General features: G+C 48.1%; 1 protein-coding gene across 3 annotated transcripts; it reads left to right on the top strand.

Moving 5' to 3' along the window:
- The first annotated feature begins 947 nt into the window (after nucleotides 1-947).
- Nucleotides 948-23,269, top strand: LOC142566277 (ADP-ribosylhydrolase ARH3-like). Of its 3 annotated transcripts, none has more exons than XM_075677161.1 (7): nucleotides 948-1,091; nucleotides 17,768-17,975; nucleotides 19,170-19,281; nucleotides 19,788-20,004; nucleotides 20,601-20,785; nucleotides 21,180-21,351; nucleotides 22,765-23,269. In XM_075677161.1, exons 1-7 carry the CDS (start codon nucleotides 1,044-1,046, stop codon nucleotides 22,963-22,965), a joined length of 1,143 nt encoding a protein of 380 aa, XP_075533276.1. In that variant the 5' UTR covers nucleotides 948-1,043; the 3' UTR covers nucleotides 22,966-23,269. The 3 variants fall into 3 exon arrangements, with proteins under 3 accessions (XP_075533276.1, XP_075533279.1, XP_075533277.1); XM_075677164.1 differs by lacking the exon at nucleotides 948-1,091 and adding an exon at nucleotides 15,878-16,100; XM_075677162.1 differs by lacking the exon at nucleotides 948-1,091 and adding an exon at nucleotides 16,474-16,962.
- The last annotated feature ends 618 nt before the right edge of the window (nucleotides 23,270-23,887 follow it).

Genomic DNA, 23,887 nt, shown 5'->3' with positions numbered 1-23,887 from the left:
TGGCTCAAGAGGGCAGGACGGGGCACGTGCTTCGACCGATGCCAAGGCACGCGTATTGCATTGCTAAATAGAGAGTCCTCTCATCGGCGACACCCGAGCTATACACACGGCAGCAGCGGTGCTCTCTGGGTACCCAACAGCTGCTTCCTCCCTGTCACTGTGTCTGTGACGTCGTCGTCGGCTCGCGTGCTCTAATCCATGCGACCGCACAGCCACCGGCAGGCTGCAACCTCTTTGCTGGGAGCATGGAGGGAAGAAACAGAATAGGAGAGGTCCTGACGTCACCTTTTTGAAGCCAGCTACGCAACCATGTTGGTGTGCCATCTCCCTTTGCGCCTCCAGTCAGCTCGCCGGAGCAGGTAGGCGCGAGCTTTGAACTTGAATTGCAACGAAACGCCGGTAGTGTGTGCTGCCGACGCGCGTCAGAACAAGGCCTACGAAACTTCTGTAACAGTTTTAATGAAGCAGACGCGCTCCTGTGCTTTTTCCGTGGCAGGTTGAAGAAGACGACGAAGACCCGCGCCGTAATTACTTGAGTGTCTGTATTGCTGGCTGACCACTCACATTCATAGACCCTAAACACAATTTTCAAGCTTACACACCACGCTCCAAAGTCAGCTTGCCTCGCGAACAGAATGTGCTGCGAGAAAGACTCGGGCCGAAAAATCTTATCTCACTTTTCAGAGGCCGAGAGCAGTAGCGAGAGCTTCGGGAGCGCGGTTGCTAGGGCAACGTTGACGTTTGGGGTACCAGTCCCAGTGCTCCTTTGCGAAGAACGGCACGTGACTTCCGCCAAATTTTCTCCAACACGTCCGTGCTGGCCGGGGCCTCTCTTACGCTTTCCTTCCTCCATGAATGGGAGAGAGTGTGCACGTCACCACTCCATTGAGGGTCTGCGAACAGCGCGGGTGACCTGGGAAACGTGAGCCGATAAGCGTCGTCGACTAGTGTGCCCCGCCGCGGATAGCGGGCCCAATAAAGCCGCCGCTCAGCTGCCCGGCCGTCGTGGTCGCGTACTCGCATCATCGCCGTTTTGCAGTGCCATGCCTTCACCGCGGAGGAGCTTTTTCGTTAGGAGCCTCCTGCGTCAGGTGAGCAGCTGGGCGTGCGAGCCAACTTTCCTCGCGTCTACAAGCGAGCGCCCTGTTGATGTGCGCGCGCAGAGCGGCGCGCTCGTTTCACGTTTGCGCGCGCTCCATGCGTCCAGTGTGCGCTGGGACTTCCGCATGCTTTCCGCTAACGGTGACGTATTTAGGAGACTTGATAGCTGGTTGGTTAGAATTCTGTCCAATGGGTTTAAGCACTGCGAGTACTTGTAGGACATAAGCAACAGAGGAACGGCGAAAAGCATATATCCCCGTCCTCTTTTCTCACTTATGTCTTATGTGTATATATTCGCGTTATTTAGACTCGAGACAATTATTCGGTTCGCCACGCTCAGCGCCTGACGCGCATATTTTGGTACTACTGTAGTGAGTATTGTTAGACATCAAAGTGTTGTATTATAGGATCAGCATTATGCGAGTTTGCTGCAGAGAGCTGCTCTCTCGGTGACAGGGTACGAACCGTGGATGATGATACGCCCTAGCTGGTACCGAGCCGAAGATTACTTTGAGCCAATATATTCGAAACTATGAATTAAGTCCGCTGCTTAAAGGGTGCTGTTCTAAGACAGGGCATTTTGTGCTTCTGTTCTGTTCTGCTGTAAATTGGTGGCTGGAGAGATATTGACAAAGAAAATACCCCGGCTACTCCATTACTCTTCTTTCTATAACAACATTTTTTTCCACTAATTTAAGGGAGGTAATCATAATCGATACGCAGCAGCATGACATTATACACTGCTAGGCTGAACCAAAAGAAAAACATTTATCGCAGAAACCATCATGATTTTCAGTTTAACCGAAGCCGAATAGCTTATGCGGACCGCAGAAATCAAATGGGCACACTATTAGTAGTTATGAAGTTTACTGTTCATGTTTAATAATGCTTGGCACAAATTATTGTAGACACGTTTTGTTAGATCGACGCCGTGACAGCGTGAAGACGAATACGGTGGGCTGACGACGGAGACGATGACGGCGCGACGTTGACAAAGGCAGCATGACCATGATGGCGTAACAACGGAGCTACCGTGTCGTGACGACGACGATGACGCGACGACGGCGGCATGACATGGTCCTCCGACTAACCGCTTTAAAATAATGATGGCCCCATGCCCTGTGGGATCGAGTCGGCCTAAGCGAAGCTGTGGTGAGGCGGCAAGACGAAACGGCACATCTCGATAACAGAAGCACAGCGGACTCCTACAACGGTTGAAACGCGCAAACATCGAGCTAGGGGGCGGAGAAACGCAGCACAGCGCCACCGGCGGCCGCAGCTTGCAAAGTTTCGGACTTCAGTGTGTCTAGATGTGTGTCTGTGTGCTCCTGCTTGCGTCGTTCCTTCAGGTGGTGCTCTTCTTAGTCCTGCACGGCCTCACTCAGTGTGTCAAGATACATTTCGAAATGGGTCCTCAAGTAAAAACACATGACGATTTGCATTCATACTGAGCTTAGGGGCAGTAAAAATTACCTGTACAGGGTAGCTTTCCTAGATTATGTTAAACACGTCTATATAAAGTCGCAGTCAGCCAGGACAGTCGCAGACCAAGCCCAAGGTACTTGTCATGACCTTCGAAGATGTGCTCATGGCATGGAGACGCACTTCTCTGCATGTGCTTCCGTATTTGTCCCTGCTAATTGCTGATTGCCGACGTTATCAACTAGCGTGTCTCTGTGCTGAATACGACGTACTATTCTGAGGCGGCTTTCTGACATTACCCCCTAGAAAAGACATGGCACAGACGACGCACGCACTTGCTCTCACCCCGTTCTTCTATTCCGTGCCTGAATATTTTGATAGCTATTATTATTATTATTATTATTATTATTATTATTATTATTATTATTATTATTATTATTATTATTTTATACCCAGGAATATTGAACATTGCCCCTGCGTTCATCGGTCGATCTTCACCGCAATGCAACAACCTAACGCAATGGGCAGCATTCTTAAAAATGATATTTCAAAAGGGCGCCCGAATTTCAACAAATTTCAGTAAGCAACGTCGATAGGGTAAATCCTTCTAATAACACGCATATTCACGGCCCTTATTTGGTACTTTCGTGCTGCGATAGAGCAGTATTTTAATCCAGGCCTAAACACTGCTTTAACGCAGAAAGCACGCTACGACTAAGGGCTGTAAATACGCGTGTTAATAAAAAAGGCGTACCCCTCGGCGCTTCTGAATGAAAGTTGTTGAAAATTTGGCGGCCTTCTAAAAAATCTTTGGTTAATAATGCTGACAATTGAGCTACGCTGGCGCACTGCGGTGAAGTTCGACAGATAACCTAAAGGGCAATGTCCGAAATTCTTGGACGTGTTATTATTATTATTATTATTATTATTAGTAGTAGTAGTAGTAGTAGTAGTAGTAGTAGTAGTAGTAGTAGTAGTAGTAGTAGTAGTAGTAGTAGCAGTAGTAGTAGTAGTAGTAGTAGTAGTAGTAGTAGTAGTAGTAGTAGTAACGCCGTGGTAGTTCGGCGCTTCTTGTGATTGTCCTTTTGTCCGTTGTTTTGTATGTGACCTTTAGAAACATCTGAGCTAAAGGAGCAGCGAGGTATGTCATAAAAGGACATGATTTTAACGGATAGGGGCATTTTAAGGGTTACTGTCTTCATAACATATCCTCTGTAGTGAGTGCCTTTTTGCCGAGCTTGGCTCTATTGTGCCGAAATCGAATTCCCGCGTTATTTAAACAGCGAGAAATCTGATTTTCTGCCTGCATGGACGAATAATAAGCAATAAGCAGTTTTGTTTAGAAGTTTCTTAGGTGTCATTTTTTGACCTACTTTTCTAAGAAAAGGAAGCTCTCTTCAACATGTTAACGTTCAAATTGTGCAATGTCCTTAAAGTCCCTTCTGTGTTATGTTGGAGCTTTTCCAAACTTAGCCAGAAGACAAACATGCACCACATCTAATGAATTACAGGCATCTCTGTATCGCTGTAGGCATATGTGTTTTGTTGTGTTTGCTAGACGCTGATTGCCTATACTTGCACGAAGACAAATTGACGTTAGAGGTAAGAATACCCGCCGTGGTTGCTCAGTGGCTATGGTGTTAGGCTGCTGAGCACGAGGTCGCGGGATCGAGTCCCGGCCACGGCGGCCGCATTTCGATGGGGGCGAAATGCGAACACACCCGTGTACTTAGATTTAGGTGCGCGTTAAAGAACCACAGGTGGTCGAAATTTCCGGAGTCCTCCACTACGGCGTGCCTCATAATCAAAAAGTTGTTTTGACACGTAAAACCCCATAATTTTTAGAGGTAAGAATCTCGGAGCTTTCATGGCATCATATGCATTACACATTGCGTGGTGCATAAAGGAGAGATTGATGACGTACAGTGACGAGCTGTGGGACTAGGTTCATAATGTAAAACATACTTTCTGTGACGTGATCGATGAACTTAATCCTGTTTACTCTATCTAAATTTCGAGGCCTATAACATCGGAACCATCATCCTCTATCTGTCGAGAGAAAAAAAAAAAACGGCAACACACAGCTGTCAAGTTACACGATGCTCTGCGGTTGCATAAATACATTAAAAAATTACTGGAAAGACGGATCTTCTTTCCCAGAACTGCAGTTCCCACTGCATTGGCCGGTAAATAAGTGTGATTGTTGAAGCGAATTTTAACCAATTTATGCGCAATGCTTGAAACAGCAAGGTGGAGCTGTACGTGCACAGTATTTTCCATTATTTATGCCGTATATAAGTACAGACTAAGGCTTACAGATTGGTAACAAATATCTGCGTTTGAAGCGTGAAATTCGCGCCGTTTTTCTAGATTCTACTTCATTTCGCGCGTGAATAATATTATTGGTGTCACTTAAACCACCTCGTGTCACTAGGCCGTGTGCAATCTCGGATAAGTGCAACAAGCAGATGACATAACGGAAGCATCCTTGAATTTGAAATCCCATACCGACGCAACCGCAAGTTTCGGCCACTATAGTGGTGCAAAGGCACACACACTTTGGGCAATGGAGTTGAGTTTATAAATAACAAAGAAATAGTAATACCTGCACAGGAATCCGAATTTCCTCATAATGGACGGCATTTCTATGTGTACTGTATTCCTTCATTAGTTGGCTCATGCTAAGCAAAGCGATTAACGTTCCTTGATCGAAATTTCTCATAGGAAATGAACAGACTATTGTTGCTGCAAGGTACAACAACAACACTTAAGCATAAATCCCATGCAAGCGATCTTGCGCGCGACAGCGACAAGAGATGCGATGGAGATGGCTTTCGCGATCGCTCGTCGCCTACAAGTCGTACGCCATGCGAACGACGACTTTGAGCGACGTCTCCCCGGTGTTGCCGGTAGGAGGGCAGCAAACACGCGTCGAAACTGGGGTAACGTGTGCTTGAGTAATTTAAGCTGATGTGTCTTACTGTAAAAATCAGCATAAAATACTTCTGAAGGTCCTGCAGTAAGTAGGCTCGTTCCGTGCGACAATCGGTAGTGCTTGAGTGATGTGCATCCAGTTCCGGATTCGCACTACTGGCTAGTCGCTCATAGTAATTCCGAGCGATCTGTTCAAGCGACGGCCCGCTTCGTCGCTCGTCGCTATCGCGCACAAAATCGCTTTCATGGGGTTTGGCCTTTCGGCGCCGACCGGTCACAATAGTGTATCTTGTGGAATCAATTACAGGTATAACTCTTGTGCTCTCGGCCCTGTCGTAGCTACAGAGGAGGAGACGTAGTTAATTCGCACGAGTGCTGCGTTCAGGCAGGCGGACGTTAAGTTCACGCCGAATTAAGAGGAACGTTCTCGTCTTCACGGGCGCTTCATCAAAAACAAAAAGGTTGCGCCTACCGGTTCAGTGACCGAGTTCTCGGCAATTTTTGGCCAATGAGAGACAGAGAGACAATAAACTTTATTCAGAAGCGCTTGCGAGCGAAGCGAGTGTGGGTAGCTCCTCCACTTTGCAGTTGGTGGTCCCTTCAGTCCTGGAGTCGTGCAGCGGCCTTCTCAGCCCTTCTCGCTCGGTCGACCAGTTGGAGATGGTTCGCCGAGTCAGAGCTGGACAGCGCTGCCGGGACGCGTTATGAGTGTGCGCTCGGGTGTGCTTTGCCGTGCCCATGCAATTTGGTAAAGCGGTGCGCATTTATCACAGTGGGGGAATTTATGAGAGCATAGCGCAGGTGCAGACTCAAATGTGGATACGTGTTTGTTTGTAGTGTCCTCTATACCACGGCTTCCTCTCGCGTGGCAGTGAGAGGCGTCTCCTCAGACTGAATCGGTCGTCGACCCTTAGCGCGCGCTGAGGACTTCACATCAAGCGCATGCATGCGGATTGCCGTCGAAGCATGCATTTCGCTGCCAAGCTACACGCGTGGTTCTTATAGCAAACGACTGCATTCGATTTTCATCAGATGGTGAATTTGGTTGACTGGATGCCACTCGCAGTGATTGACTTTAAAGAAGACCTGGTTAGGCTCAGCGATGTGACGTCACGCACTCTTCGGACTGCCTCGGCAGTCGCCGTTTGCTTAAGAGATGCTCAATGACTATTGGATCTCGGCTACACCGCGTTTAACTCACAATTCTATCCCAACAGCAAGGCGTATCATTTTTCACGCTATTTCCCAAGTGTCAGTTATCGGAAATACCATTTGCCGTCACGCGTCGTGGGAAATCAAAACAACTTGCGAAACAGCACTCTTACTATATCAGCTGTTAACAGGCGATGTATGATGACTGTTGTTTCAGATGCTCTTACTATCATGGCCGCACAGTTCGTTCGCAACTGCTGAAACACAAGAAAAAAAAAGAAGCTAAACTTGGCTGTGCTATTGTGTTCGGAAATGAAAGCCGTCTTATCTCGCGACGTGAGACGATGCCGCTCTCTCTATTATGCGGGTACGTTGATGAATGAATGAGTAGAGACGCGCTCGCCCAAAGCCATTTGATATATCCGCTTTGCGAAGTGCGGCTTTGAAGTGCGACGTATGCGCGTCTGATGAACACAAACTACAAGAGGGTTTTGTTATTTTATTTTTTTTATTGTGAGAAAGATGAGGAGGAGGAGGGACAACGGCGAACCGTAATTGAATTCGAGGTAAGCAGAGATGAATCATTTTAAGGCACATGAGATGCGATAGCAAGCCTTATTATTTTTTGATGAGAAATAAGCTGCTGGCAAAATAAAGGACGCAATCTATGCCGAAAAAAATCCCATATAATTAGTTTTCGAGGTTCTCAGTTTAAACCGAAGGCATCTAAAATTGCCTACGAATTTATTTTTGTTAATTAGATTTTAATTAAAAGGTCAGTGTTCCAGAATAGCTTCGCAGTGAAACAGAGGTGAGTGAGTGAGTGAAACAACTTTATTTGGTCCGCTATAGACGTAAGCAAACTCAACGTCACCTGGCTAGGCCCACTCGGGGACCATCAGGTGAAACCTGACGGCCCTCTCGCGAGCCCTCTGGACGGCCAAGATTTGAGAGGTCTGATCCTGGGCCCTAATTAGTCTGCGCAGCGGTAGGCATTTGGTGTTCATTTAAGTAAAGCGAGAGAAATGCACTTGGGTTAATTACAGAACTGCGAGAAATTATCGGCTTACTCTGACCACGGATGTGCGAAGCAATGCGAGAACTCTCTGCACCCTCCTGCTGCGTTTAGTAATTCTCTAGTTGAACAGCTTAGCGCATTAGTCATCACGTTGCCACTCGGCAGTGCTTTACTGCTCATTTTAAGAACATTACTTCACTGTTGGCTGCATGGATACTACGCACGACGGTTGCGCGTGACTGATTCTGGTGCGCATCGCTGTATAATAGCGCCCGTTTCGTTGTATAGCGAGCCTGGCGCCCACATTCTGCTGTTAACACGGCCACGTTGCGGGAGCGTCATAGGACGCCCGGCGTACAGCGGGCGATGTCTGTGACGAGCCTGGCGCAGTTCGCCAAGAAATTGCAGAGATGTCGATCAATCAAAAGATTGATGAGATAGCCTCAGGGGCGACCCCGTGCATTACTACGCATGCATCTCTTAAACCTATCGCTTCGTTGCAGATTTGACAATGAAGCTTCTAACGGCCGCATATCGATGGAGGCGTAATGTAAAAACCCCCGTCTCCCGTCCACCGTGGCCACGTTAGAGAACCCCACGTGGTCAAAATTATTCCAAAGTCCCCCGGCTACGGCGTGCCTCATAATCAGATCGTGGTCTTGGAGCGTAAAACCCCAGACGTTAATTTTTTGAGCAGGATAGTTAACAAAAGTGCAGCGAAGGTGCCGTCGGTGATTATGCATGTAAAACAGGTTGCAGTTTCCCTTAGTTTGATGGGCGCGAATAACCTTGCGGGCGCAGTTAGCTCAATCAGGGGAAGCTCCGCTAGCAACGAGTTACTTCAAGGCAAAATATTACTAGGGGCAAAGTTTGCAATTTTTTTTTATAGCGTAATATCGCAAGATAAAAAAAAATAGCAAAATATAAACGTTTTCTTGTTTTTGTTTTTGCGAACCGCGAGTATACACTATTCGGCCCTCTCCGTTTCAGTGTTACTCTTGTTTACAAAAAAGCAGGGTGTCATTATCACAGTCCGTGGAAATTGAGGCCTGTCGTTGGGGAAATTCTGCGATATGAAAATCCGGGGCGCACTGGTAATTTTTTATTGTCCAAGATGTTTTCGGAAAGCTGCCCAGAATAATGTCTTCTCACCGGAGATGGTTTTGAGGAAAGGCTGCTGTTGCTGCGCTGCTATGGGGGCCATCACAGTAATAACACGTTGTTCTATCTCGGAGTGTAGACAGTTATTTCACGCAGAGAAACGCCTCACACCATCCCCTTGCATACCATGCCAGGGAACTCTAAATAAAGTGGCGGCGGCATGTGCATGGTCAGGATTAGCCGATCATTTGAACTCTGGCACTGCGTCAAACCTTCGAGAAGCGAGCAGACGCTCACAGCGATATCTGGGAAGGAGGTCTGACTTGTTTATCTTTCTCATTTGCTGCGCGTCAGCGACCTCGCCATGAACGTCCATTGCGGCGGATTCACTGATACGCGCTTTTACTCCACTTTTCTTTGACCTTCAAACGTGGACGCAAGTGGACAACCATATACCGCGGCCTTTGTATCGCTAACCCGCACCCCGTCAGCCTACGATTGCTTTTGAGAAAACCAGTGCGCGGGCTCCTCGCCACGTGCAGATTGCGTCAGCAGCGGCCGATAGTATATTCGCGCGAGCATACTACATGCAGGTGCGATAGAGCGATAGCTCTGTGGAACGAAAACACACCCTTGAACGGGGAGAATTCCTGCGCGACCCCGTGCAGATTACGAACCGTCCTTGCGACACCGGTGGCGCCACTGGTGCTCGCCGTGCTCACGTCCCGGCTGCCCTGTTCCTCCTCGCCGTTACCACTCGAACGCGCGCGCGTATGATACGTTGTCACCAACGCCGCGTGCAGCCCTGCGAGCAGACAGCAGCGCGCGACCGCACAACGCACGTGCTTTTTTTTTTTCGCTTCTTTCCTCATGGTTTTCTTTGTTTTATCGCGCGCAGCACTTTCGGCAGGACAACTCTGGTGCAAGTCGACCTTCTGCCGCAATAGTAACGGGCTGTTGGATTATCCATAAGGCGTACCACGAGATGTGTCAGCCATACAGTTTCACGATAAAATTACCACTGAGTAAATCTATCGGCTGCAAGTGCGTCAACTACTACGAGAATCATGGGTATGGCCGCGTGGATTATTTTCGGCGATTTCGGCACGGCTTCGTTGAGAAAACACATTGCCGCTTCTTTATTGCTGTTTCAGTGCTGTGTGATTCCATCGCAACGTTTCTTTAGCCTAGTGAAGCGTTGTCCACTGACGGCTACACTTTATCGTACGATATCTGTCATGGCACCAAAGTACGAGTGTCGCTTAAGCCTATAGATCACATTTGAAGAGCAACAAAAATCCCTGCGTATATTATTTTGGGGTACTCTAAACACTTACTGTTTTCCGTAGTGTTCTGAAAACAGTCTAGTGTTTGAAATTAGAGGCAGAACGACGGCAATCGTTCCCATATAACGAATTCTTTAATAAGAAATATGCTTCAAGAAAACTAAATAGGAGAGGACACAAAAGTGGTTGAAAGCAACAAAGAAGAGAAATACAGAGTGAGAAAAGCGAAGCAAAAGCAGGGAGGTTAACCCGAGGCTATCTCCGGTTGGCTACCCTTTACCGGGGAAGGGGAAGAGCGGTGCTAGTGATGAGAGGAAAGTAAAAGAAATAAAAATACAAAACTGTCTCTGTGGACGCTGTCACACTGTGTGCGAAGGCGCCGCATAGTCATACAGAGTCTCAACGTCCCACTAAGACAGTCAACGTCGCGCAGTACGCAGTCACAACTTGTCACACAGTCCAGTATCTCTTAAGTAACTCAGCAGCGCCTTTGTAGGGACTCGTTTCCGGGTAGGCCACTTCCCAAAATGTTTACTTTCCGCGCGTGGGCGCTTGTCCAGCTGGTCTAGAGTGGCTGAAAGCCTTGTCCTTTGCGGGTTGAAACGAGGAAACTCGCAAAGGAGGTGCGCGATCATTTCTATGCGCCCTCGGAAGTCACAAAATGGGATATTTTTCATTCAAAAGCTAAAATAGTTCGCCTTTGGAAACGCTACTCCAAGCCTTAGACGGGCTACAGAAGGGCGGAGTGACGTCATGGGAAGTTTACGCAAATTCATATACCATAGACGATCCCTCCAGTGTTGCCTCAACCGCTATGCAAGAGCTCCATACATACGCTAGCCACGATACTTTCCTCTGGTAAGTAATCTGTACAAAATACCGATGAATCTCTGGTGTTCTCTTTAACCTCTACGTAATAACAAGAAAGTGTGAAACTTTTGCTGTTAGGAGACAGTGCATGTTTGTTAATTGGGTATTTGCTGGTTCCTTTCTTACTAGTTCTCTCACCTGTCCATTTCATTCTGTGCACCTCGGCGTGCAGGGAAGAACAGTCAAGCGCTTGCGAAAAGGGTGCGCATAGCCTCAATGCGCGATAACTAATTGTCGAATCAAGACAAAACTTTGCCGTGTTACGCAAGGCGTTGTGCCTCACCGGAAGGCGAAATTATAAACATCTGAGTTAACCATGTCTCTCTTGCTGCAAATCGCACTCCCTTCACGTTTGGAATGGTTGGTGTAAAAGAACTAAAGGGCGAATCGGAAAAGAATATCGAAGGAATAAAGCGGGTGCGCTGAAAAACTTACTGTAGACGGTTCAGAGATGCGGAAAAGTTAAGGAAGTCACAAGAAATTATGAAAGTCGCAATATGTTTTACCAGACCGCGTAGATCACGGAGTGACTATACCGATAGGAGCATAAAAACTGAAAAGCAGACAGGAATGAAATTTGACGAGAACAGGGAGCAAGCAGCAAAGCATCCGCGGGGGGACTTTCAAAACGCTAGGTTAATTTTAACGAGAAGAAGGGGAATGAGGAGCCCGATTTTCTTTGGTCCCAACCATATGAACCTAACAGATAATGAAAACGAAGAAAGCATAGACAAAATTATTTGCCGAGTAGAATTATAAGCCAAAGAGAAATGATGGTGGACGAAAAAACAACTTGTCGCCTGTGGGGGCCGAACCCACAAACTCTACATAAGGAATGCGCAGAGGGCTGCAGAACCCTGTCTATAGAACGCTGTACAAAGCGGTGAATTTAACTGAAAGTTTATCTCAATAATTAGGGCGAATAAAGGCGAAATAAATTATGTTTAATGAATTAAGTAAGGCTATGCGCACCCTTTTCGCAAGCGCTTGACTGTTCTTCCGACCCATTTCCATAACGTCAATGTAAGGCTATGCGCACCCTTTTCCCAAGCGCTTGACTGTTCTTCCGACCCATTTCCCTAACGTCAACATTGTGCAAGCTTGCTGAGAAAATGCTAGCCACACGACTGTTGTGGTGGCTAGAGCACCACGGTTTCTACCACCCTGCTCAAATTGGCTTCCGTCCATCCATAGGTACTGAAGATGGGCTGGCTGTCTTGGCATCCTCGGTTTTATCGTCAACTCCTAGCCACAGTGTCCGTACTGTCCTCGCTATGGACGTCGAAAAGGCGTATGATAACATCAGTCATGCTGCCATCTTGGCTTCAATTGACATGCTGCATTTTCCCCCTAGATTACGGAATTTTGTCAAATCTTTCCTTGAAGACCGACATATTGCAATTCGCCTCAGTGGTGACGCCGTCGGCTCATTTGTCCCTCTTCGTGGCGTACCCTACGGATCTGCATTGTCACCCACATTATTCAATATTGCTTTCATCCCGCTTGCATGGCGTTTACACGATGTACCCGACATAAAGTTCTTGTTGTACGCTGATGACATCACGGTATGGAGCACTCATCACGACCTGCAGACTCAAGCCACTGCCCTTCAATCAGCTTTAGATATCACGGCGACTTACGCTTCTTCGGTCGGGCTTAGGCTTTCCGTCAGCAAATCTGCTTACATGTCAGTCGCCAATCGCTGGGGCCGGCGTAAACTCTCTGCAACACCCATTCGTCTTCACCTATCCGGAACCCCTCTTCAACAATGTTCAACTATAAAAATTCTGGGTCTGATGGTACACGAGTCGGGAACCGGAACTGCTTGGCTCTCCAGCACTAAAAAGCAGGCAATTCAAACGTTGGGTCTGATTAGGCGCATTGCGCCTAAAATGGGCGGCGCCAGCTCACATGTTGCGCGACAACTGGTGAAGGCGGTAGTGCAACCACGCCTTATTTATCAAGCCCAATTCCAGCATTTGACGAGGGCACAATGGGATCGCCTTGAGGCTGTTAATCGCGAGGCAATGAGGGTCATCACTTGCCTTCCCCGCATCACACCGACCGTGGCTCTCCAAGAAAATGCACAGCTCAACACACTAGATGAGCTGGTGCAGCAGCGACGTGATGCTCGCAGGCTTAAGGCCAGCCTTTCACACGCAACGTGTGCTCTCAGGGCTTACGCTTTCTCGAACTCCCTTCTACCACCACCATCGCCAGTTCTTCCTCCCTGGAGTTTTGTACAGCTGAGGGATAACAAGCCAACTGATATACATCGCCCGACATCAACTCACGCGGCGGCGTCGCTTCGTGACCGAATTATAGCTCAAGATGCCCACCTTTCGCTTGGCTCCATCGTCCTTAACGTTGATGCAAGCATTCAGCACTGTGAAACAACCACTGCAATTTATTGTCCATGCGCACCTGCCCTTAATAAGACGACCCGGTTTCAAGTCCAAGAACCTCCTTCCTCCTTTTGTGCTGAGCTCCTTGCTGTCCGAGAAGCGTTGTGCTCTGTGGCCGCCTTTCCAATGGTCCCCACGGCCCGCATCGTCATCCGCACTGATGCCCTCCAGGCGACGCGGCTTCTGCGACGCGTCAGTCGCAGCCCTGACATATGCCAACAGATCCATCTTCTGGCGGCACGCATCCCGCAGCCAATATCTGTCGAGTGGATCCCACGCGACCTTCTAAGCTTCCAAAGCCGTGCGGATTCTTCGACCCGTCTAGCGACCTCTCCATCGTCACTGCCTCAACTCTTTCACCTAGATGATGCCACCCTCCTTTTAACAAGAAAGAAGCACCTACGGCGCCGCACACGTGCTCTCATACCTCCGTGTGCGGTAAACCTCCCCCGCGGTCTTACCCGTGCAGAGGAGGTTGAGCTTCGGAGGATCCGGGTCGGGGTTGCCCTCACTCCTGCCGTGACTAGGAAGTGGCCGCACTTTCGCCTGTTATATCCTCGTCCTGAGTGTCCACTCTGCAAGTCGCGAAATGCTGAAGCCGACATCCACCACCTGCTGTGGGTTTGCCCTGCACTCCGGCACCTCGCAGCAGCGGGACTTTCGCCGCATAATCCGAGCAATTACACTGCTTGGACGCAGGGCCGCATTATCGATCCCTCTTGGACTTCATTAGGTCGGCGAATCTTTTTTCATTCATTTAATCATCCTTATTTACCCCCATCCCATACCCCTGTATGCCCGGAGACATTTATCGTCGCATTAAAAAAAAATCGGAGGACAAAGATTTAGAGGGGAAACATTGCACTTTGCATCGTTGAATGACCCTACGCGACGACATGGACACTGAAAATGGCTTTACGTAATTGGAAACGTTAAATTAAACGCGTTAATCAGAGCGGGGTGCCTTCAGACACGGTGATAGTGGATGGCCTCACATGAGCAGAGCGTGTTTCGAGAAATAAACAGCGTTTAGAGGGCGGGGTGCTTTAAGCTGCCATAATCATCTCTGGCGGGAAAGTGTGACAGCATCGCTGGTCTTTGATCAACGATTCTGCAAACTCATATATAGGTGTGCTGAGAATTTTAGGGATGGCTTCATGAGTACAGTGTCGTAACATTTGCGTAGCATAACGGTAACAAAAATTTCAAGGCGAAGAAACCGCTCTGTGCGTTCTGTGCTGCGAAAGGCTCTGTACTACCGCCTGTCCTTCGAAATTCAAGGGCTAGCCCTTCGCACCGCTCTCAACCAGCTAGATGGAAGACCTTTCTCGCTGAACAAGATTCGTGGACTATGACCTCGTATATCGCCTCTGTAGAAGGCCATGGAAGCGCTGCTGCGTTTTCTTGAGGTTATCGGGCTGAGCGTCGGCGACATCAGCACGGGACTTCCTTTCCTTCTCTCGATGTTTTGATGAAAATTGCCTTTATTTTTTCACACAATGAAATTCTGTAAGAACCACAGACGAAAAGCTACAGAAGTGTAGCTTGAGTGCGCCTGAGGCCCCTTTGCCCAGTGCAGGATATGCAACCCGGCTCAGCCCACAGTCGTGGCCGTGTGTGACCAAGGCACTGCTGTTCCTTCGGAACTGGCACGTCCGTGCCATATCCCCCTCTTCCCCCCTCTTTCCCTCTTTAATTTCTCTACCCCTTATGCAGCTGATAGACAGTTACTGCTCTGCATTATACCCCACTTCTCACTCCCCAACCTTCAATTTCATCTCTCAGTCTTGGATAACCTCCATGCCTTTCATTTATCCTGTTCTCTCTATCTCTCTCTCTCTTGAATGGGACTCGTTGATAGAAGGCAATACGGAAAGTAGTTTGCCCTGCGAATGAAGCTTGCCGTCCATCACCATGCTGGTTGCTCCAGATACATCTTTCATTTCCCCTTACCCTCCCCCCAATGCAGGGTAGCAAACCAGAATCGTATCCGGTTAACCTCCCTGCCTTTCCCATCCCGTTTCTCTCTCTGAGCGCCACTGTGAGGCACATTCCGTATGTAGTAACAAAAGAAATAAAATCTCTAATATTAGGAAAGCTCCACTGCGTTACCGCAGCATAATGCGCGAGAGAGATGTGCTGTTGTGTTTGTAATCATCGAGGCTACTCATGTGAATGCCCGTGGCTGCTTATCACTTGTAGTCTGTTTGAAAGGTATTCTAAATACACTGAAAAACGTCAAAGGTTGGCCGCAACGCTAAAGTCGCGCCTGTAAAGGCGGCAGCCTTTCGTGTCGTTGCATTATATTGTTGCTTTGATTTCTTTTGAGGCCATATTGCAGGATAACGGCCCAGTGCCCACGTTAACTGAGCTCCTAAGGTCGACGTTCCGTCCGAAACGATGCGTGCGTCGGTATGCACGGCGGAGTGCGTTGCAGCTACGCCTCCGCCATTACGCCTGTAGCCAGCTGCGCTCTACCTGCCCTAGCTACGATACGTTTAGTGACGCGTCGTTTCCCTTCGTTGCCGAAGAGAGATCGCGCCCTTTCAGGCGTGACTCATCGGTGGAGGTCACGTGCGACGCGGCAGCGGTGGTCGTCGAGGGCGCGCTTGGCTTCGCGTGTCGCAACTCCTGGCGTCAGACAGGATAACGTCGGCTCGCGATAGCGGCGATGCGCTCGCTTGCACTGCGCGGACCGCTGTCGCCTGGAAACGTGTACCGGGAATAGTTGTGAAGAGCGCCACTCCCACCGCTGCGCCGTATCTTCCTCTACTCGAGAGCGCGCTCAGGAGAGCTCGTGTTATTGCAGCTGTAAGTAGCGATCGTGCTCTTTGTGCTGAGTTTCGCACGCGGGACTGCTTGTGTATACTGCGACGCGCCAACGGAGCTTTTACTGTCGGCGTCAGCGGCGCCTGTTGCTCGGGCGGGCTAAGCTGCGCGGCCGAGCTGCCCCCGTGGTCGTGCTTTACAAGCAGCAGCTACCTTCTCTGTGTTTCACGGGGCACTGTCATTTCGTTTTTTTTTTTTTTCGTTTGAGCACTGATAAGAATTGGGCAGCTATATACGCGCGTAGGGGGGTAAAGTACAGTCTGCGGCATTCGCACCAATCTGGCAGTCGCGCTGCAATAATGACCGCTGTTTCCGTCTTATTATTATTATTTTTTTTGTTATCATATGGGCCCTGCAAGTGCCGCTCATTGCTAAAAGTCATTGCGTAAAGCGTGTAAAATTTCGTCATTCTCTTACCTAGCCGCTGTTTGTATTGTTCAGACATTCTGTTTACTGCTTCGGTCGCTCATCTTATGACGGGAAGTGTAAGGCGCAGCAACCGTTTGCTGGACATAAGATGTTAGGGGCACAACTATCGGTCTTAACTTCGAAAAGAAAAAAAAATGCCCCAATATTTTAGGGAGCACGTAATTATTGTTTCGTGAGGAAAGCACAGTTTTGACATTGAGGATTCTTGCGGGCTCTACTGTCCATTATGAAACATTTCTGAATCGTCCCTGCGCAAAATCAATGCATCCGAATCAGTTGTGACTAGCAACAGTCTCATGTCAACAGCGGCAGCTTCACTGCTGATTCAGAGATGGCCATGGTGCCCAGATGCGTTAAACTGAAGGAGCTGTAACATAGGATGAAGCACGTCTTCATTTGTACAACACACTTGCAGGTTAGTCAGCCATTCCGCTGGTTGTGGTTTCCACATATCCTTTAAAAAAAAGCGGTGTTTACGTGCTCGGTCATACTATTTCGGTAGTCTCGAATTCTAAAAGCGTTATCGTTGATAAGGCTTGGAGCCATAATAAGGCCCTCTTGATCAGGCGTTGTTATAAATGGTTGTTGTAATAGAATGCTGAAATTAAATGTTTCATACTTTGTGTTCGTCCGGAGTAAAGGGATCTTTGTTTTAGTTTGCTTTTCAATGCAATCGGTACCATCTAGAGATGAATATGGCAGTCAGGTTTTGATATTCATCATTACTAGACTGGAGATGACCTCCTAAAAAGAACGCTCCTGCGCTCTGTGCCATATTGCACCAAAATGCATTCACACTTAGTCAGGCATTCATTTGCAGTCATGAAATGCCCCTCGGCATCTGTTTTTATTTCTTTTTAGGCTTTCAAAATGAACTGAAGACTTCAGCTCTGCACGCTGTTTTTACAGCGACTGACTCGTCTTATTTGGAATTAGTGTCAACCGTCTTATGCGTGATAAAATCACCGTATACAGTTCATAAGTTCTAAGAGCAACGGCGGAGCCTGTTCTGATAGTGTTTCGGATATACTTACAAAGACACACTTATCTTAGCGCAGTTAGTCGCGACCGTATAGAGGGCATCGCGATTGAGGATTGTTTTCAGATCGTGGAACTCAGGGCTAGTTCAAATAGCTTGCGAGTCCTAAAGAAAATAAACGCAGGATGAGACTGTAGCTTCGAGCCCTGAATGACGATCTCATTTCCTTGCTCTGCTGCAGCACGCCAGAATGTCCACTGACACGACCCTGGTGGAGAAGTTCGAGGGCTGCCTAGTGGGCGCTCTCCTGGGCGACTGCGTGGGTGCCCCCTTCGAGACGGATTTCACGGGCAGTCATTTTCCGACGCAGCAGACCTTCTTCCAGAATCTGCTGAAACACACCGTAGTGCCCGGTCCCAGCGCTGGCCGCAACTTCCGCGCTTCCAAGGGTAGGTTATATCGCACTATAAGAGTATCATAATTAAGCGTGCCAACCGGCTTAATTGAGGTCGGGTGGCGAAAATAAAACAGAACAAAGGCAGGGTACGAGACAGAGCCGGTCTGTGAAAAAAAAAACAATTCTGATGAGAATCGAATCCAAGCAATGCAAAGAGTTTATATGAAGTGATCTAGAGTGAGCAAGCAAGGGAAGCCTTTCCTCGTTTGGCCACTATTAATCACCTCTCAGGATGAAGTATCCTTCCTCCAGTTGCTTTTATCTGCCGTGTAATTATTGCTGAAAAGACAAGGGCACAGTGCAGAAATGTAAAGGTCGCGAAGTTATATCCTGTAAACCTGTCAAAAATCGTGTTTTTGGTTTTGCTCCGTGCCATCATTTTTGCTAAGGAATGTTCCACTTGCCTTAAACGTTCGCCTGTGTGAGCTTCTTACTGGCACTGAGCGCAGTGTAGCTTTGGTCCTCGAATCCCTTTGAGCCGATCACAAAACACGCACGGACCCCCCTTGACGGCAATTTTTGTTTATTTCATGTGCAAGCGTACGCCCCAGAAGACGGGCCAAAATACAGCCATACTATACTCATACTGGTGTGGTTTGTCGCTACGATCGACGCTGTGAATCTACATAATACAGCTTTTGCGCTCGTGTCCAAAACGAGGATGATGAGGCCAGCTGAAATTGAAGGTGGTCGAAGCCGGAAGTCCGTTTACGCACCACTTTTGTTTCTTGTCCTCGATTTCGTGAACATCATGTCGATAGCGCAATTTCAAACGTATAGCGCTTTTAAAAGCCTCGCTGGAAGCCACGCTCCCTTTGAACTGACAATTCCCGACAGTGCCACGTCTCGCAGGGGTCCTCGAGGACATCTTTGACCTCTCTCAAGGACCCCTAGTGGTCCGTGCGCCGAACTGTTGGCGATAGACTGCCATAGGGCATGTAGTATTCCCTACGTGATGGTGCTAGGAGCTCATTTTTTGCGGATGCTGTGATAGCCCGGCCTGTCTTAGAGCCTGCTTTAGTTGATGAGACAATGAGTAGTGGGCGCCACAAGGCGCCAAGTTCTCTTACTCATATCAAAAGAAAAGAAAAAAAAGCCCTTGGCCTTTAATTTGTTGGGCATACTCTTCACGAAATCGAAATATTGCTTCTCGTTAGTAAGGAACGACAGTGCTTTCGCTTCGCAGTTCACCCTGGCCATGGCGAGTACCACTACACAGACGACACTGCGATGACGATGTGCCTGGCTAAGTCACTACTTGCCAAGCGCCGCTTCGACGCCTTCGATGTGGCGAAAAGGTGATTCACTTGTTTACTTATACTTGGTGCACTATATACTATACACCTTTAAACGGTGCGCAAAGGAGCGCGCTTTTAGGGCGGTGGAAGTTCTGGATGCGCAGCTTTTTCACAGGCAAAGTGTAGAAGACCCAACGGGGCGCTGCGTTCGCACTTACCGTCAGCGCACGTTGCAACTCTGACTGTAATGAATACGTTTGAACATCCTTATGTGTGACTACTTCAGAGTATACGATGCGGCCTCGCTACATTGTCATTGGGTGATTGTAGTGTGCGCTGAGGTCTCATTACTCATACCACAATCACGAAGGTACCACACAGTGGCAGTCGTCCATGGACGGTTTTCTGTTACTACAATTTTCACGTTTTAATTTATGTCACTGATGCACATTGCTTACAGCAAATCTTAATGGGATTTGTGCCTTGGCGCATAATGGAGCTTCATTCTTCCACAGCTCCCTTTCATAGTACAAGGCCGCAAGCAAATGATCTTTCGTCTATTTCAGATTCACTACGGAGTACTTCGAGAACGAGACTCTCGTCGGCGAGTACGGAAACGCGGTTCGGGACGTATTTCGCAAGCTGAAGAACATCAACTACGAGGACCCGTACAAGCCTGGCCAGGAACAGTTTGGGGGACGTGGCTCGTACGGCAACGGCGCTGCGATGCGCGTGGCGCCGGTCGCATTGTTCTTCATGGATGATCTGGAGAAGATGGTCGAGGTAAGCGTCCTGTATTACCTGAGCTCCCTTCCCCCTGTGCGCGCGCGAGTGTACACACACACACACACACACACGCACACACACGCGCGCGCACACACACACACACACACACACGCACACACACACACACACACACACACACACACACACACACACACACACACACACACACACACACACACACACACACACACACACACACACACACACACACACACACACACACACACACACACACACACACACACACACACACACGAACGAACGAACGTACGAACATCAACATCAGTGCATGGCTTTTAGTATAATTGTGGCCTGTCTAGTCCGAGGAAACATAACGCAGCAATGTATAAACTGCTAGATCGTCCCTGCGTGAAACCACGCAAGGAAGAACCTACAAACATATAGAATGTTTTCTACATAATCTACCACCGTTTTTTTCTGTGTACTGTCGGCAGAGGTATACTATATACCAATACAGTTTAGACACGATACACAAAAAACATCGATCGCTTTCCTATACTGTTCAAGGCAAGCACCCGCTTAGGCGCGCTGTGGAGGCGTACGCTCACTCCATCATCCGGTTGTTGTTCCAGGCGGCGAGAAACCAGGCCAGGATCACGCACAGCAACAAGATAGGCTACAACGCCGCCATCATGCAGTGCATGGCTGTGTATCTGGCGCTAAAGAGTGATCCTAAGACCCCGCTGGACCCCATGGTGTTCATCGACCACCTGATAGCCTTAATGGACAAGCTTGAGGAGGCCATTGATGGGTTCAAGTGAGTGAAATATAGTTACCTGAAGCGCCACAAGTAGCAACCTCTCTTTCTTTCCTTCCTTTTTTGTGCGTGTGCTTTATATATAACGCTCGCGTGAAATTCGGGGAAACAGTTGAAATGCACGCATTGTACGGAGGGGCACATATATATATATATATATATTTGTATTCTTCGTATTGTGGATTACAACACCGTCTTGCCGGCAGTAACCTAATTAACAAACGTATATTAGATAGTACGCAAGAATGTGTGCTTTCTTCCTTAAGATATGGAAAGACTTTATGGTGTGTTCTTCACACGTTACTAGACACTTACAATGTCTAGATACTATTTAAGTACCACTTACAGAGTCTATAGCGCTAATGTGCTTTGCTTCTTTTCTGCTTTTCCACAGACCGTTGGTATTCAAGTTGATGCACATAAAAAAGATAGTGTCCAATCCTGACCTTGATCCTACACCAGCGGAAGTGGCGAAAACACTCGGAAACGACATCACAGCTCAAGGATCTGTGCCCACGGCAATCTACAGCTTTTTGAGATCACAGAGACCCTTGAAAGACTTTGAGGTAAGAATTTCACAGTGTGCACATTTGTCCCGCCGTTTCTTTTAGTATACAAGGTGCTTCAGCGAATACTTTCAAATATTTTTAAAAATTGCCTGTAGCATATAGTACAATTTTAGTCCATGAGCTGGTCTACTCGAAGAGGCGGACATAATTTGCGCACAAAAACATACAATGCATAATTTACTAATTAAGAAAATATCACTAATTAAGTTTATACCTAATTACCTTATGCATATATAGCAATTTGCAAATCATAGCGGGTGAGAGTACAAAGCTTATCCTCTTGAAAATAATCGTGTGGATGACACCATTCGCGAGATAGGCGCCGTCAAACTTGCGGTATAAAAAGGCACTGCCGTTCCACTTACTTTCTTAAGAAAACGCCGTTTTATCCATCGAAGCCCAAAAGTAACTGGAACGCCAATGCATTTCTCCGCAAAGGTTGGGAATGAATATCACGGAACTGGTGTCATCCTGAGAATTCCTTCCAAGTGGATCCGCCTGGCGAACTCCCTGGCTAAATTTGTAAACTGCAATACGTGCCGTAAGGTAATTAACTAAACACTTCATTATTTTGCGTTAATTGACCGATTGTGCATTTAAATTTTTTGTGCTAGTAATGTCCGTCTCTTCGAGTAGACCTTCTCAAGGATTGGAATAGTGCTATCTGCAACAGGCAATTAAGAAAAGTTTTAAAGTGTTCGCTGAAACACTCGGTATAGCCTCTTCGATTAGAATCTTCGAAGCGGTTATAGTGCGGTTGCATACTGCGCTCTAACCATGGGTGCCGCTTATACTTTCGCCGTTGTACATTTGCCACTGCTGAATAAAACTGCCTGCGCGCATCGCGGCTGGTGGCGGCGGTAAATGTAGCGGTAAAGCGGCATCCTAAATCATTCCATTAGTTAAGTGCAGCAACATGTCCTTGTTTTTGTTAAGGGTGTGCTTGGGTGTCGGCGAATGAGTAAAGCTGCTTGTGTTCTGGGACGGTTTCGACGGGAGTCGCTTGAGAAAAAGCCGTACTATTCTTCAAGCCAGATAAGGTGTCACGTGAGTGTGGAGACTTGAATCTATCAACGCAGGGCTTTATTACCTTTTCTCTATCCCTCCGCTTCAGTGCGATCGATTACGCGACCGGAGCCCGCACGGTTACATAATTTTCCCTCTTGAATCGCCACGGAGTGCCGCTGAAGCGCCGTTCTCACGTCAGCCGAGAGCAGGAGCTGCCACCCATCTTTCTCCATTCATGGTGGAGATTTGGAGTGAACGAACGTTCTAAAAATATGGCGCAAGAGTGAATTGCTGAACTTACCCTTGGTTTGTGAGCGAAAAAAAAAAAAAAGAAGCCGGGCTCCAGGACAACGAGTTCCAATGCGTGTCGTTATTGAAAAGCTTGCCATTCGTGTTACGCAGCACGAGAGCCCGTTCGTGCGCTGCCTGTACTTCGCGGTGGCGTGCGGTGGCGACGCGGACACCATCGCGTCCATGGCATGCAGCATATCGGGCGCCTTCCACGGCATCTCGGCCATTCCGAGCGTGCTCCAGCGTCAGTGCCAGGCCATCGACGAGGTGACGCGGATCGCAGACTGCCTCGAGGAAGCGGTGTCCAAGTGACCCTCGCTGCACCGGCACCGGCCGACACTTATTTATGTATCGAACGCGCGCCGAGCAAGCAGTCCAGCGCCTGGCGGCGGCGCGGGTGCTCCACGCCCGTCTCTCCCGTGCCGGCATTACCTATGGAGCAGCCGGGCTGTCGCGCTTCTCGATGTTTGCCTTGATCTGGATGTATAAATGATGAATGGAGGAGTAACGAGTTTTATTGTGTGTTGTGCTGGCAGTCTGCACCTCTCGCTGGTCTTGTTTTGTTTTTTGTTGTTGTTTTCTTTTGCCTCGTGTTGAGTAAACAAATAGAAACTCACTGGTCTGCTGACTTCCTTTCCACAGTCCGGACGGCAAAGTGCTTTTGCGAAGGCCTCTGTCCGACCTCCAATCGTGTTCGCCGAGCGTGACATTACCCCTTGATAAATGCCGATGTTCAGCTGCGCTAAATGTACAAAGAGAATAGTACCAATCACAGAAACACCAAAGGAACGTATTTCATATTTGTATAGTTTATTGTGAACGACGCCTCTTAAAATTTCCCAAAGGGGCAAGGCTGCAGGCTTTAGAATGCAGGGCATAGGAATTCCAGGCCAGGAACGACGTTCATGGCACCATGTTCTTTTTCTTTAGGATCATTTAAATGGAGAGAGGAGATTACAGGCCACTAACATCCCTGAACTGGCCTAACAAAGCCCACGCGGGCACTTGCTGCCGCTACTAGTTTTCACTTTTCGTGCATCTACCCATTACACGGACATCACTGCAGCTTAAGCCACGCTGCTTCCCCGTTTATTTTTTTGCTGATGTTTTATTTTCGATTTCTACTGAGCGACCTATATTTGACAGGAAACGACGAATACAAATTCGTAATCGAAAAGCCGAAGGCGAATCGCAGTTACGCTCGTCTCCAAGCAGCTGTTTTTAAGTTTCAAAA

This window comes from Dermacentor variabilis, unplaced genomic scaffold (genome assembly GCF_050947875.1).
Source record: "Dermacentor variabilis isolate Ectoservices unplaced genomic scaffold, ASM5094787v1 scaffold_12, whole genome shotgun sequence".
In the NCBI taxonomy this organism is placed as follows: domain Eukaryota; kingdom Metazoa; phylum Arthropoda; class Arachnida; order Ixodida; family Ixodidae; genus Dermacentor; species Dermacentor variabilis.
This window is presented reverse-complemented; position numbering and strand designations above follow the sequence as displayed.